At 36.9% G+C, this 14,288-nt stretch overlaps 1 protein-coding gene across 17 annotated transcripts in view; it reads right to left on the bottom strand.

Moving 5' to 3' along the window:
• The window catches only part of DOCK7 (dedicator of cytokinesis 7), a 228,671-nt gene that overhangs the window by 65,550 nt on the left and 148,833 nt on the right, over nt 1–14,288 (bottom strand). For all 17 annotated transcript variants that reach the window (XR_012419326.1, XM_005543186.4, XM_005543187.4 and 14 more), the window contains 2 exons: nt 11,642–11,811; nt 10,509–10,663 (listed from right to left, as the gene is read on the bottom strand). Coding sequence is in view for 16 of the 17 variants with exons in the window: in XM_005543186.4 (XP_005543243.1) it covers nt 10,509–10,663; nt 11,642–11,811 (325 nt within the window). In the remaining variant the exon portion in view is untranslated. The remainder of the gene's footprint in view (nt 1–10,508; nt 10,664–11,641; nt 11,812–14,288) is intronic.

Below are 14,288 nucleotides of genomic sequence, written 5' to 3'. Positions count from 1 at the left end.
GTAACCATACATAGGGATCAACTAAAAACATTAAATGACTTTCAAAAATTACTAGGGGATATTAATTCGATACGACCTGCTCTAGGTATTGCTACCTTTCAACTCAGCATTCACCTACTGGTGTTACTGTCCAAGAACAGGACTTAGTAGAATGGTTTTTTCTTCCACATACTAATTCATGGACTCTAACTCCTCATTTAGATCAAATCAGTATGATAGGGACTGGGAGAACTCGGATTGTTAAATTACATGGATATGATCCTGGAAAAATTATTGTCCCTCTCATGAAGGCACAAATACAGCAAGCTTTTATAAATAGTCTTACTTGGCAAACCCATTTAGCTGACTTTGTGGGTATTCTCAATAATCATTTTCCTAAAATGAAGCTGCTTCAGTTTTTGAAATGAACTAATTGGATTCTCCCTAAAATAACTAAGTTTAAACCAATCGAAGGTGCTGAGAATGTTTTTACAGATGGGTCTAGTAATGGTAAAGCTTCTTATTTGGCTCAAAAAGTGAAGTTTTCCAGACGTCCTATACTTCAGCTCAAAAAATGGAGCTTGTAGCAATAATTGAGGTATTGACTGCTTTTGATAAGCCTATTAATGTGATTTCTGATTCTTCATACATGGTTCACTCCACACAGTTAATTGAAAATTCTCAGTTACGATTTCATACAGATGAATGACTGATGACAAAAAAGGAGAAAAAATAGGGATTACAGGACAGCCTATACACAACTGAATCTAGCATTATTTGGTGAAAAGATCCAATAACAAAAAGTTGGGATATAGGTAAAATAATAAGTTGGGGTAGAGGTTATGCTTCTATTTCTCCAGGCAAAAATCAACAGCCTATTTGGATACCATCAGGATACTTGAAACCTTATCATGAGCCAGATGCTGAGGAAGAGACTCTGGGAGGATCCCGAGGACCCCCCAGTTGCAGCCACGTCTAGACTGACCCTGAGGAGGACCCCAACTGTCACGAGCAACACCCATTGAACACAGCCAAGAAGCTGTCACAGATGGCGGAAGAAAACCTGAGGAAAGCCGGACAACCAGTCACAATAAATAATTTAATGGTAGCTATGATAGTGGTTATCACCACTGCCGTGAGCATTCCTTCAGTAAGGTCTGGTAATAATGCCTAGATGCAATCACTCTTTGACACAGTTACACATGCTTTCTGATCTCAGTATTTGCCGTAATAAATCTACTCTTATAATTGAGGCATACCACCCTCAAAAACCTATTTGTAAACAGGACTGGGCCCAGTTAGAAAAAATGAACGTACTTGTTTAGGAAGATTGCATTGCAGAACAGGCAGAGGTGCTGCACGACGATTCCTGTGGAATCATTAATTATTAATTGGTCCCCTAATGTGATGTTTAGCTTGAATTGCACCTCTCAGTCTGCGTGCCATGGCCACACTATGTTCAGATGATCTGAACAAAATGGTCAGATGGTAGAAATGATAGGAAGTAGGGCAAAAGTTCCTATTATCTGGAACCATGGTTATATAATGGCACCTCAACCTCAAATGATATGGCCCGCTCTAGGAGCTAAATATAAGGATTTGTGGAAACTGTTAAATGCTCTTAATAAGATCAAAATCTGGGAAAGAATAAAAAAGCATCTAGAAGGACACTCTACAAACTTGTTTCTGGATACAGCAAAATTAAAAGAACAAATATTTAAAGCATCCCAGGCACACCAGACCTTAATGCCAGAAACTGGAGTGCTTAAAGGAACTGCAGACAAATTAGCAGCTAGTAACCCATTAAAATGGATAAAAACACTTAAGCTCTGTGATTTCAATGACTGTGCTTTTAATCTATGTTGTCTGTCTTTGTATAGTCTGCAGATGTGAATCCCGAATCCTATGAGCTGCCCTTGCTTTTATCTCTTTGCAAATCAAAGGGAGACATGTTAGAAGCAAGCCCCCCAAAATCTGGCCATAAACTGGCCCCAAGACTCACCATAAACAAAATCTCTGCAGCACTGTGACATGTCCATAATGGCCCTAATGAACAAGCTGGAAGGTTGTGGGTTTATGGGAATGAGGGCAAGGAAAACCTGGCCCGCCCAGGGTGGAAAACCGCTTAAAGGCATTCTTAAGCCACAAACAATAGCATGAGCTAGGTGTGTCTTAAGGGCGTGTTCCTGCTGCAGTTAACTAGCCCAATCTATTCTTTTAATTCGGCCCATCCCTTCGTTTCCCATAAGGGATACTTTTAGTTGATTTAGTATCTATAGAAACAATGCTAATAAATGGTTTGCTGTTAATAAATATGTGGGTAAATCTCTGTTTGGGGCTCTCAGCTCTGAAGGCTGTGAGACCCCTGATTTCCCACTTCACACCTCCATATTTCTCTGTGTGTGTCTTTAATTCCTCTAGGGCCACTGGGTTAGGGTTTCCCCAACTGAGCTGGTCTCGGCAGACTTCAAACTATACTACAAGGCTACAGTAATCAAAACATCATGTACTGGTACCAAAACAGATATATAGACCAATGGAACAGAACAGAGGCCTCAGAAATGATACCACACATCTACAACCATCTGATCTTGGACAAATCTGACAAAAACAAGCAATGGGGAAAGGATTCCCTATTTAATAAATGGTGTTCAGAACTGGCTAGCCATATGCAGAAAACTGAAACTGGATCCCTTCCTTACACCTTATACAAAAATTAACTCAAGATGGATTAAAGACTTAAACGTAAGGCCTAAAACCATAAAAACCCTAGAAGAAAACCTAGGCAATACCATTCAGGATGTAGCCATGGGCAAACACTTCATGATTAAAGCAATGGCAACAAAAGCCAAAATTGACAAATGGGATCTAATTAAACTAAAGAGCTTCTGCACAGCAAAAGAAACTATCATCAGAGTAAAGAGGCAACCTACAGAATGGGAGAAAAATTTTGCAATCTATCCAACTTACAAAGGGCTAATATCCAGAATCTACAAAGAACTTAAACAAATTTACAAGAAAAAAACAAACAATGCCATCAAAAAGTGGGGAAAGGATATGAACAGACACTTCTCAAAAGAAGACATTTATGAGACCAACAAACATGAAAAAAAGCTCATCATCACTGGTCATTACAGAAATGCAAATCTAACTGGTGTGACATACCATCTCACACCAGTTAGAATGGCGATCATTAAAAAGTCAGGAAACAACAGATGCTGGAGAGGATGTGGAAAAATAGGAATGCTTTTACACTGTTTTTGGGAGTGTAAATTAGTTCAACCATTGTGGAAGACAGTGTGCTGATTCCTCAAGGATCTAGAACCAGAAATACCATTTGATCCAGCAATCCCATTACTGGGTATATACACAAACGATTATAAATCATTCTACTATAAAGACAGATGCACCTGTATGTTTACTGCGGCACTATTCACAATAGCAAACACTTGGAAACAACCCAAATGCCCATCAATGATAGACTGGATAAATAAAATGTGGCACATATACACCATGGAATACTATGCAGTCATAAAAAGGATGGGTTCATGTCCTTTGCAGCGACATGGATGAAGCTGGAAACCATCATTCTCAGCAAACTAACACAGGAACAGAAAACCAAATACCACGTTCTCACTCATAAATGAGAGTCAAACAATGAGAACACATGAACACAGGGAGGGGAACATCACACACTGGGGCCTGTCGGGGAGTAGGGGGGTAGGGGAGTGATAGCATTAGGAGAAATACCTAATGTAATTGACGGGCTGATGGGTGCAGCAAACCACCACGGCATGTATATACCTATGTAACAAACCTGCACATTCTGCACATGCATCCCAGAACTTAAAATATAATAAACAAAAAGGAAAAAATGTTACATATAAACAGCATTTAACTAAACAATAGAAGAAAAATGCATAGGCTGAAAATACATATCAAAAAAGAAAGGATGAAAATTAGTGAGTTAAGCATCTATCTCAAGAAGTTAGAGGGGCCGGGCGCGGTGGCTCAAGCCTGTAATCCCAGCACTTTGGGAGACCGAGGCGGGCGGATCACGAGGTCAGGAGATCGAGACCATCCTGGCTAACCCGGTGAAACCCCGTCTCTACTAAAAAATACAAAAAAACTAGCCGGGCAAGGTGGCGGGCGCCTGTAGTCCCAGCTGCTCGGGAGGCTGAGGCAGGAGAATGGCGTGAACCCGGGAGGGGGAGCTTGCAGTGAGCTGAGATCCGGCCACTGCACTCCAGCCTGGGCGACACAGCAAGACTCCGTCTCAAAAAAAAAAACAAAAAACAAAAAAAAAAAAAAAAAGAAGTTAGAAAAAGAACATGAATGTAAACTCAAAGAAAGCAGAAGATAATAAATAATAAACATTAAAAAGTGAGAGTCAACAGTGCCCCCATACTGGTTCTTTATAAAGACTAACAATATATTTCAACTGTCTGGTAAGACTGATAAAGGTAAGAAAAGGTACAAAAATCTAGCCATAGAAAAAAAGTTTACATCTACTACAGATGATACAGACATTTAAAAAATCATACAAGGTCTTTTGAATAACTTTGTAAGTCAAGAAATTTGAATACATTTCTACTAGGATAAAATTTACAAAAAGCAGTGTTAAGAAGACCAGGCATAGTGGTTCGCACCTGTTAATTCCAGCACTTTGGGAGACCAAGGCGGGGGATCACCTGAGGTCAGGAGTTCAAGACCAGTCTGGCCAACACAGTGAAACCCTGTCTCCACTAAAAATACAAAAATGAGTCGGGCACAGTGGCAGACACCTGTAATTCCAGCTACTCAGGAGGCCGAGGCAGGAGAATGGCTTGAATCCAGGAGGCAGAGGTTGCAGTGGGCCGAGATCATGCCACTGCACTCCAGCCTGGGTGATAGAGTGAGACTCCATCTCAAAATAAATAAATAAATAAATAATCAATGTAAGAAGAAACAGAAAATTTCAACAGTCTCACAGATAATAAATTATAACAGTAATTTTAAAACCTAAAAAAGAACACACTTCAAGCACAGATGGCTTCATAAGTTTTCCAAATATTCCATTAAGAAATAATTCTAATCTTACGTACTTGCAGAGAAGAGAATAAAAGAGAAAACTCCCTACTGCATTTTAATTGGCTAACCTAACCTTGATTCTAAAACCTGAAAAGAATATAAGAAAGAAAAATTATAGGCAATCTTATCACCATGCATATACAAATCCTAACAAAATATTAGCAAACAAAATCCATTAGTACACAATTATGAAGAAGTTGAGTTAAATTCAGGATTACAATGTTGGTTTAACACTAGAAAATCAATTTAAATAAACAACACTAAAAGACCAAAAAGCAAAACAATACAGCCATCTCACTGAATGCGGAAAAGGCATTCGATAACAATTCAACTATTCATAACTAAAAAAAAAATGCTTAGTAAACTAGTAATAGAAAGAGACTTCCACAATAAAGGAAAGTATCTTTAAAAAAAACCCAAAACACACAGAACATATGTTTAAGAATGACATGCTGAAAGTTTTACTTTTAAAGATACAAACATCACCACTTCTATTCAACAGTGTACTGGAGGTACCAGCCAGTACAATAAATTATATATATTTTAAAAAATTGACAGGAAGAAACTACATTGTTATTATTCACAAATTATATGATTGTGTGTAGGAAAAAAAATCTATAAATGTGTTATCAGTTTCTCACTTTATCAATTCTTGTGGAAATAAAAATCACTGTACAAAAATCATTTTTTTTATAATGAGTATTTTGTTTCTGTACAAAAATTGATTCCATTTCCATACAAAGCAATCAACAGTTAGAAAAGAGAATTTTTGAAAAAGACATTTATAAGAACATTAAAAAATATCAAGCATGAATAATAAATCTACAAAAGATATGCTAGTCTTCCTTGGTAGAAACTAAAAAAGTTTATGTACTAAAAGACACTAAAGGCCGCCTAAATGATGGGGGGATTTCTGTTCAAAAATTAGAAGATTCAATAGTGTAATTATAATTCAATACAATCTTAACTAAAATTCCAACAGGTTCATTGGTTTTTGTTTATTTATTTTAGTGGAACTTTACGAGCTGATTTTCAAATTTATGTAGATATACAGAGGGCCAAAACGTAGCCAAGAAAAAATTTTAAAATGTATTACTTTCTCTACATAGTAGACCATATAGAGGCAGTACTACAGAGACGTGGGGAAAATATTCTTTTAATAAATGGTGCTGAAATAATCTGGTATAATATGCAGTATAAATAAATAAACAAACGAATCTGGACTCCCAAATTATACTGTATATTAAAAAATCTATTTCAGGTAGATTTTAAGATTCAATGTAAAAGGAAGAACAAAAGAAAATTTAGAATGTAACACAGAATACCTTCAAAATTCTGAAATAGAAGAAAATTCCTTAAAGAAGATACAGAAAATATTAGCTGCAAGACTGATACATTTAAGTATTTTAAAATTAGGCATTCTAGGCCGGGCGGGTGGCTCAGCCTATAATCCCAGCACTTTAGGAGGCCGAGATGGGTGGATCGCGAGGTCAGGAGATCGAGACCATCCTGGCTAAAATGCTGAAACCCTGTCTCTACTAAAAACACAAAAAAATTAGCCAGGCATGGTGGCGGACGCCTGTAGTCCCAGCTACTCAGGAGGGTGAGGCAGGAAAATCGCTCAAACCAAGGAGGCGGAGGTTGCAGTGAGCTGAGATCATGCCACTGCACTCCAACCTGGGTGACAGAGCAAGACTCCGTCTCCCAAAAAAATAAAAAAATAAAAAAATAATAAAATAAAATAAAATAAAAGTAGGCATTCTTACCACCAAATGCACCATTAAATGTGTAAAACAGCAAGCTACAGAGAAGAAATATTTGAATCACTTATAACTGACAACGGACTTGATCTAGAACATACAAAGTCCTAAAAATCATTAAACAAAAGCAAACAACCAAATACAAGCACTCTAGACACTTCAAAAGAGAGAATCCAAATGGTCAATCATACATATGGAAAAGTGCACACCACATAAGTCTTTGGGGAAATAAAAGCTAAAATGAGATTCAACTATAAATGACCAGATTGGCAAATATTTAAAAATCTGACAATTCTCTAAGTATTGATGAACATGCAAAGGAATGAGAACTCTCATACTGTAGGTGTTAAGTATAAATTAAGGTAAGCCCTCTGGAAAATAGTTGGCTATTACCTGCTATAGATTAAGATACCCACAGTCTATGACCCAACAAATTCCATTTCTAGAAAATACCCTAAATAAAAGTATATATATGCATGCAGGATATATATTTTAAGAAGTCTGCAAAATTGCTGTTTGCAAATAACCAAGGATCAGAAACCATTCATACATCTATCAATAGAATGGGCAAATAAACTGATTTATAGTTAGACAATGGAATATCATACTGAAATGAAAATCAGTGAATTACAGCTACATTTCGTAACATTAATGAATACTAAAAACATAATATAAAACTAAACTACAGTATTTTGGCTGGGCATGGTAGCTCACGCCTATAATCCCAGCACTTTGGGAGGCCGAGGCAGGTGGATCACCTGAGATCAGGAGTTTGAGACCAGACTGGCCAACATGGTGAAACCCCGTCTCTACTAAAAATACAAAAATTAGCTAGGTGTGGTGGTGGTCACCTGTAATCCCACCTACTTGGGAGGTCGAGACAAGAGAATTGCTTGAATCTAGGAGGCAGAGGTTGCAGTGAGCCAAGATCATGCCACTGCACTCCAGCCTACCTAGGCTACAGTGCAAGGCTCCGTCCCAAAAAATAAAACCAAAACCAAACAAACTCTCTCTCTATATATACACACTATAGTATCTTAGAATGCAAACTTCGATGGTAAAACTCTCTCTCTCTATCCATTTTTTTGAGACAGAGTCTTGCTTTGTTGCCCAGGTTGGAGTACAGTGGCATGACCTCGACTTACTGTAAACTCCACTTCCCAGGTTCAAGCGATTCTCCTGCCTCAGCCTCCTGAGTAGGTGGGATTACAGGCGCCTGCCAGCATGTCTGGCTAATATTTTTGTATTTTTTAGTAGAGATCGGTTTTACCATGTTAGCTAGGCTGGTCTTGAACTCTTGACTTCAAGTGATCTGCCCACCTCGGCCTCCCAAAGTGCTGGGATTACAGGAGTGAGCCACCACACCTGACCTAGATGGTAAAACTCTAAACAAAATTATGCAATTATATCATTAATCAGGACAGTGAGTAGTTTGGTGGGTTGCTGTGGTTGAGAAAGGGCATGCTAAGAACTTCTGGAAGGCAGCCAACGTTCTTGTTTTTGTCCTGAGTGGTAATTACAAAGCTGTTTATTTTCTAATGTTTTAAAACCTCATTCATTTATGTTTTATGTACTTTGTCATATGTAGTATACTTCACAAAAGTTAAAAAAAAAAAAGGTTTACAAAATTAAGAACAATGGTCATTCTCAGGCGAGGGAGAGATCAAATTGAGGAAGGCCATTGGTAGCTTTGAAGGTTACCAGGCTGTGATGTCTGCTTTCTTAAAATGAGCAGTGGATATGTTGCTGTTTATTTTATTATTACATTTTGTACATGTACTTTATTGTATTATTTTATAGGTAGGTCACCAAAAGTGCAATTAATAAAAAAAAATTTGATACACTGGAATTCATTAAAAACTTTCACACTTTATATGACACCATCAAGAAAGTAAAAAGATAATCCATAGGAAGGGAGAAAGTATTTGTAAATCAGATAGCTGATTATTTTACAAATCCAGAATATATAAAGAACTCTTTCAGTTCAATAACAAGAAGATGAATAACACTATCTTAAAATAGCAAACTTTTTTTTTTCTTTTGAGACAGGGTCTTGCTTTGTTGTGCAGGCTGGAGAGCAATGGTGCAATCTTGGCTCACTGCAACCTCCACCTCCCAGGCTCAAATGATCCTCCCACCTTAGCCTCCCAGGTAGCTGGGACTACAGTAGGCACACGCCACCATGCCTGGCTATTTTTTGTGGTTTTGGATAGAAACAGAGTTTTGTCATGTCCCCTAGGCTGGTCTCAAACTCCTGAGCTCAAGCAATCCTCCCACCTCAGCCTTCTAAATTTCTGGGATTACAGGTGTGGGCCACTGCTCCTGGCCAATGACAAAAGATTTGAATAGACTTTTCTGCAAAGGAGGTACACAAAACAATGTGCCAATAAGCACACAAAAAGATGTTCAACATGTGTAGGTTGTTAGGGAAATGCAAATCAAAACTAGTGAAGTTCCAATTTACAATCACTAAAGGTGTCCTAATCAAAAAGACAGATAATAACAAGTGTGGATGAGGATTTGGAGAACAGAAATTCTTATTAATTGCTGATGAGAATGAAAAATAGTATAGCCACATTAAAAAAAAAAAGAGTTTAGAAGTCTCTAAAAATGTTAAACATAGAGGTACCATATGATCCAGCAAATCTACTCTTAGGTATCTACCTAAGAGAGATGAAAACGTATGTGGACACAAAGACTTGTACATAAATGTTCATGGCAGTATTATTCCTAACAGCCCCAAAGTGGAAATGATCCAGCTGTTCATCAACTGACAAATGGATAAACAAACTTTAGTGTATCAATACAATTTGGCAATAAAAAAGGAAAGAAGTATTGATACATACACAGCACGGATGAATCTCAAAAACTTATGCTTAGTGAAAGAATCCAAACACAAAAGATCATACAGTAAATAATTCCATTTATATAAAATGTCCAGAATAGGAAACTCTATACAGATAGAAGTAGGTTAGTCACTCTCTAGTGCTTGGGTAGGAGTGACTGCTAACAGGTATAAGGAATCTTTCCAGGGTGTTGTAAAAGTTCTAAAATTAGCTTGTGGTGATACCTGTACAACTCCGTAACTATACTAAAAACCATTAAGGTATACACTTACAATAGGTGAATTTTTTTGATATGTAAATAATACCTTAATAAAGCTATAAATTTGTCAAGCAGGGCAGTTTCCTTAAATATTACTGCATTTTTCTGGAAAAAAATCATTTAAAACTTCTAGAACTTGATATTGCTCTATTGGCAATTTGGTTCCTTCCTGCCCCAATCCTTCTGCCTTTAAGAGGGGGAAAATTCAGGGGCATAGCAAATACCAAGTGTTTTCCAAACATAAAAAAGTATAAATCCTCACATATTAAAAAAAATCCTCAAATGACTGAGAATCTTTCTTAGGGCTGATAAAGAATAAAATGGGTTTAAAAAATAAAGAAATAAACTATCTATAATGGGGCAATTTTCCAAATTCTGAATGACAGAATACAGGGCTTTCTCCTATAAAGCCTGAGGTAATCATTTTTAAAACTGTTTGGTAGAAAACAGTTAATATTCTGGGAACTTTAATGTTTTCATAAATAAAACTGAGTACTTTTGCATCAGTTGATAACAATAATCTCATATACTTAAGGGCATATCCAAATATTTGTCTTTCTAGCAAAAAAAATTCTGTAGGAGGATTGTTTTTACCGTTGACGTGAGGAGGAAACTGCCAGGCCTTGTTAGTTGAGGGACCGATGTCCCTGCGATTGCCATGGCAACGGTCTGGCTTATCATACTTCCGCTCTCACTTTCATAATCATCAGTGGCTATACAAATTGGTCTTCCTCGTTGATTGTGAGTTTCTAAAGAAAAATAGTCCAAAAAATAAATAAATAAAACTCTTTAGTTGAACTAATTCCTTTTCCTATTCTCCACTATTCTTTAAAAGAATAACCTGTTAACATGTAATAGTTATTAGATTTACTTCTTTTAGATAATATTTTAAATATCTTTAACAGTAACTCATTGCTATGGTAATAATTTATAGTTTATAGAGAACATTAACTTGCTAGTCAAAGAAGATATAAGAATATAAACATTTCTGCCTTCAGGTAAGGAAATTCATGTTAGTGATCAAAATAATAGAAAGACTGCTCAACTATCAGTCTCTTAAAGGTAAACAGTTGGTTATCTTTGTAACACCAGCACCTGTCGAAGTTCTTAATACACATTAGATACTCAGGAAACGTTTCTGTTTTACTAAACTGGAAGCTTTCGGGCTAATTGCTAGTTTAAATTCCCTCATTTGCCCTAACGAAAATATTGTTGCAAACTAAATTCTATGTTTAAGTAAATTCTAAATATGTAAAGCAAGAGCAATAAAACTTCGTAGGTTCTAGTTTTGAAGAAGTAATACCACTCAACTTATTAACCTGGTGTTAGCAATAAACATAATTCCTGATATTCAAGTGAATATTCATTTCAATTTTATATATATGAATAAAGTCAAAACTGACGGTGGTAAACATCTGTCAAGTTTTCTTGTATTTTTTCAGATGTACAGTGCATGTTTACACAAACATTTCCTAAAATGTAGGTACAGAATTGCTATAAAATCATTGTTTTAAAATTCATCATAAGAACTATTTAAAGCAATCTTATATGGAATTCTCTCACATGGTCAAAGGTTTTTTTTTGGCAATATACTTAAATATTTATAGTTTACTTTTATCAGTGCACAATTCTTACTTTCCTAAAATAAGATCTTCATCCTTGAGATATTTTCTAACACTTTTAAACATTGAGCTTTGCCTTTAAAATGTCTTAATTATACCAGGTACCTGTAAAATCATACAGCTGAGGTACAGTTTCCATGATAATACCAATCAGAGGTAGATACAACATGGCCACTCGAGCCTTTATCTGGGGGTCAGAGTACCGTGGGTCTGAGTCATGACTGGAGAGTAAATTGTGTACCATATTGATGACTTTCTTATGCAATCCAAACAGTCTATTTAAAAAGAAGACGACAAAGAAGAAAAAGCAGTAAGGCCACAGAGATTAGCTAACATCTTTAAAACAAACAGTAAGTCATGGTATTGAAAAAATTTTGTTCAATTTCTTACCTTTGTCATATATTTGCATGCATTCCATTCCTACAAAACATTTCTCATTTTAAAATAAATTAAATGTATAAAAATGTAAAAAATGTGTAAAATAAGAATTGAAGAAAAGGAAATGCTATACAAATTCACTTAGAATTAAATCTGAATTTTTTTTTTTTTTTTTTTTTTTTTTTTTTTTTGAGACGGAGTCTCGCTCTGTCACCCAGGCTGAAGTGCAGTGGCCGGATCTCAGCTCACTGCAAGCTCCGCCTCCCGGGTTCACGCCATTCTCCTGCCTCAGCCTCCCGAGTATCTGGGACTACAGGCGCCTGCCACCTCGCCCGGCTAAGTTTTTGTATTTTTAGTAGAGACGGGGTTTCACTGTGTTAGCCAGGATGGTCTCGATCTCCTGACCTCGTGATCCACCCGTCTCGGCCTCCCAAAGTGCTGGGATTACAGGCTTGAGCCACCGCGCCCGGCCAAATCTGAATATTTTTATATTAACTCCTTATTAGTATATTTGAATATAAAGAAACTAAGACTACTTACAGTTACATTTTGAAGCTAAACAAGGTAAATTTTAAAATGCTGTAAATGTTATTACATCAAATCAGATCTTTTCACATTTACCAAAAATAAATTACTCCCTTTTTCTGAAAGAAAAATCCCCTACCTAATGGATTATGTAGCCCACAGGCTGGGGTTGCCTTTGACATCTCTATTTAAACTGCACTTCTTTACTAATATAACTCATTTGGGCCCTTACAACTTTTTTAGACTCCCAATCCCCCTCAGTTTCAAATGGGCTAATACACTAACAAGGGCCACTTTCACTTAAACATTTTTGTCTCTCCTTAAGCTGATGGCACTTTAACTATGCAAACCATTCTAATTTAAAATTTATCTACTCCAACTTCAACTGGCCCTTAATGTTGCATCCACCAGCAGTTTCAGATCTCACTCTCTCTCCTTAAGCCTCTTATTATCAATCACAACTGAAGACCTTACTTCCAACTTAGGAAAGAAAAGCCATTCTGAATTTGCTCTGGCCAGGTCTTTTAACACAATTCCATCTTTATAGCTCACAAATCATCTTTCCTTTTTGTCTCAGAAAAAATGTACCTTCTCACAGAAAATAATTTCTCCATATGTTCAATGAACCCCACCTTTCTTCAATAGCTTCAATGTCTCCCTTCATTACGCTCTTCCCTTCTTTCTTCAAATGTGTCTTTCCTATCTTGAAAATACATCATCACTTTAAAAAGTTGAGACTAGAAAACAGGTAGTCTTCCTCCAAAGCCCTTGATTGTATCTGCCATTTTACAAAGCTGTATGTGAAATCTAGATGGAGATTCTTTATTCTTTCTTCCAGCTCTTTATTCATAAAGTATACCTTTATAGAGGCTTTAAAACACATGAAAGCAAACAGCTAAGAGATGGCCACACGCTCAGACTACAACATCCAGAAAGAGTCTGCCTGCACGTGGTGCTTTGCCTGCGAGGTGGCACCACTGGGCCTTGCCTGCACCAGCTCACTCAGAAACACAACTGTGACAAGATGATCTGCCTCAAGGGTTATGCTCACCTTCACCCCTGTACCGTAACTGCCACAAGAAGTACAGCCACAAAACATGCTGCGTTCCCAAAAGAAGGTCAAATAAGACACCTCCCCTGGCTCCTCCTTCTCCCACTGGGTGGCCTCCTGCCAAGCCCCATGGCCCATGTTTCTCTTTTATTGACTAGTGGGTATAGGGAGGGCCAGTGGGCGGAAAGTATATGTTTAAACATTGTCAAGAACCACATCTAGTGAACCTATCTCAGATCTCATTATCCAGCTCCACTTGACACTTTGTCATCTTACATAATCTCTTCTCAGGATTTTCTCCAGTAGTTCCCACCTTCCCCAGACTCCCCATCATTATTCCCAAGGCTTAGATCCTGGCCAGTTGCTTTTCACGTTCTCCTCTTTGACTTCCTGTATAAGCACTAACGATTGCCAAAGGTGTTCCTTATCTGTCAGCAGCTACCATACTCATACTTCAATCTACCTAAACTCTATCCACTCGTCTTCATAAAGCCTTTTCATATGTTTACACTGCTTAATCCCATTCAGTTATTAAATATAATTAATACAAGATCTGTAATATCGTATTCTAGATATTGAAGATAAGACATTTCCCATTTTTAAGGAGCTCACTTTAGCAAAACACAGACATAAAAATAATAATTCTTCAATACTTCAAAGGATTTTTCAATTCTTTATAAATGCTACAATAAAGGAATATAAATCCTTTCATCTTCTAAAGAACCATGTACTACAAAACCAACATTTAATCATAGTGTACTGTTTTGCAGTCTTAACTTTCTAATTATTATTATTATT

The sequence above is a fragment of the Macaca fascicularis genome, chromosome 1 (genome assembly GCF_037993035.2).
Source record: "Macaca fascicularis isolate 582-1 chromosome 1, T2T-MFA8v1.1".
NCBI lineage: Eukaryota > Metazoa > Chordata > Mammalia > Primates > Cercopithecidae > Macaca > Macaca fascicularis.
This window is presented reverse-complemented; position numbering and strand designations above follow the sequence as displayed.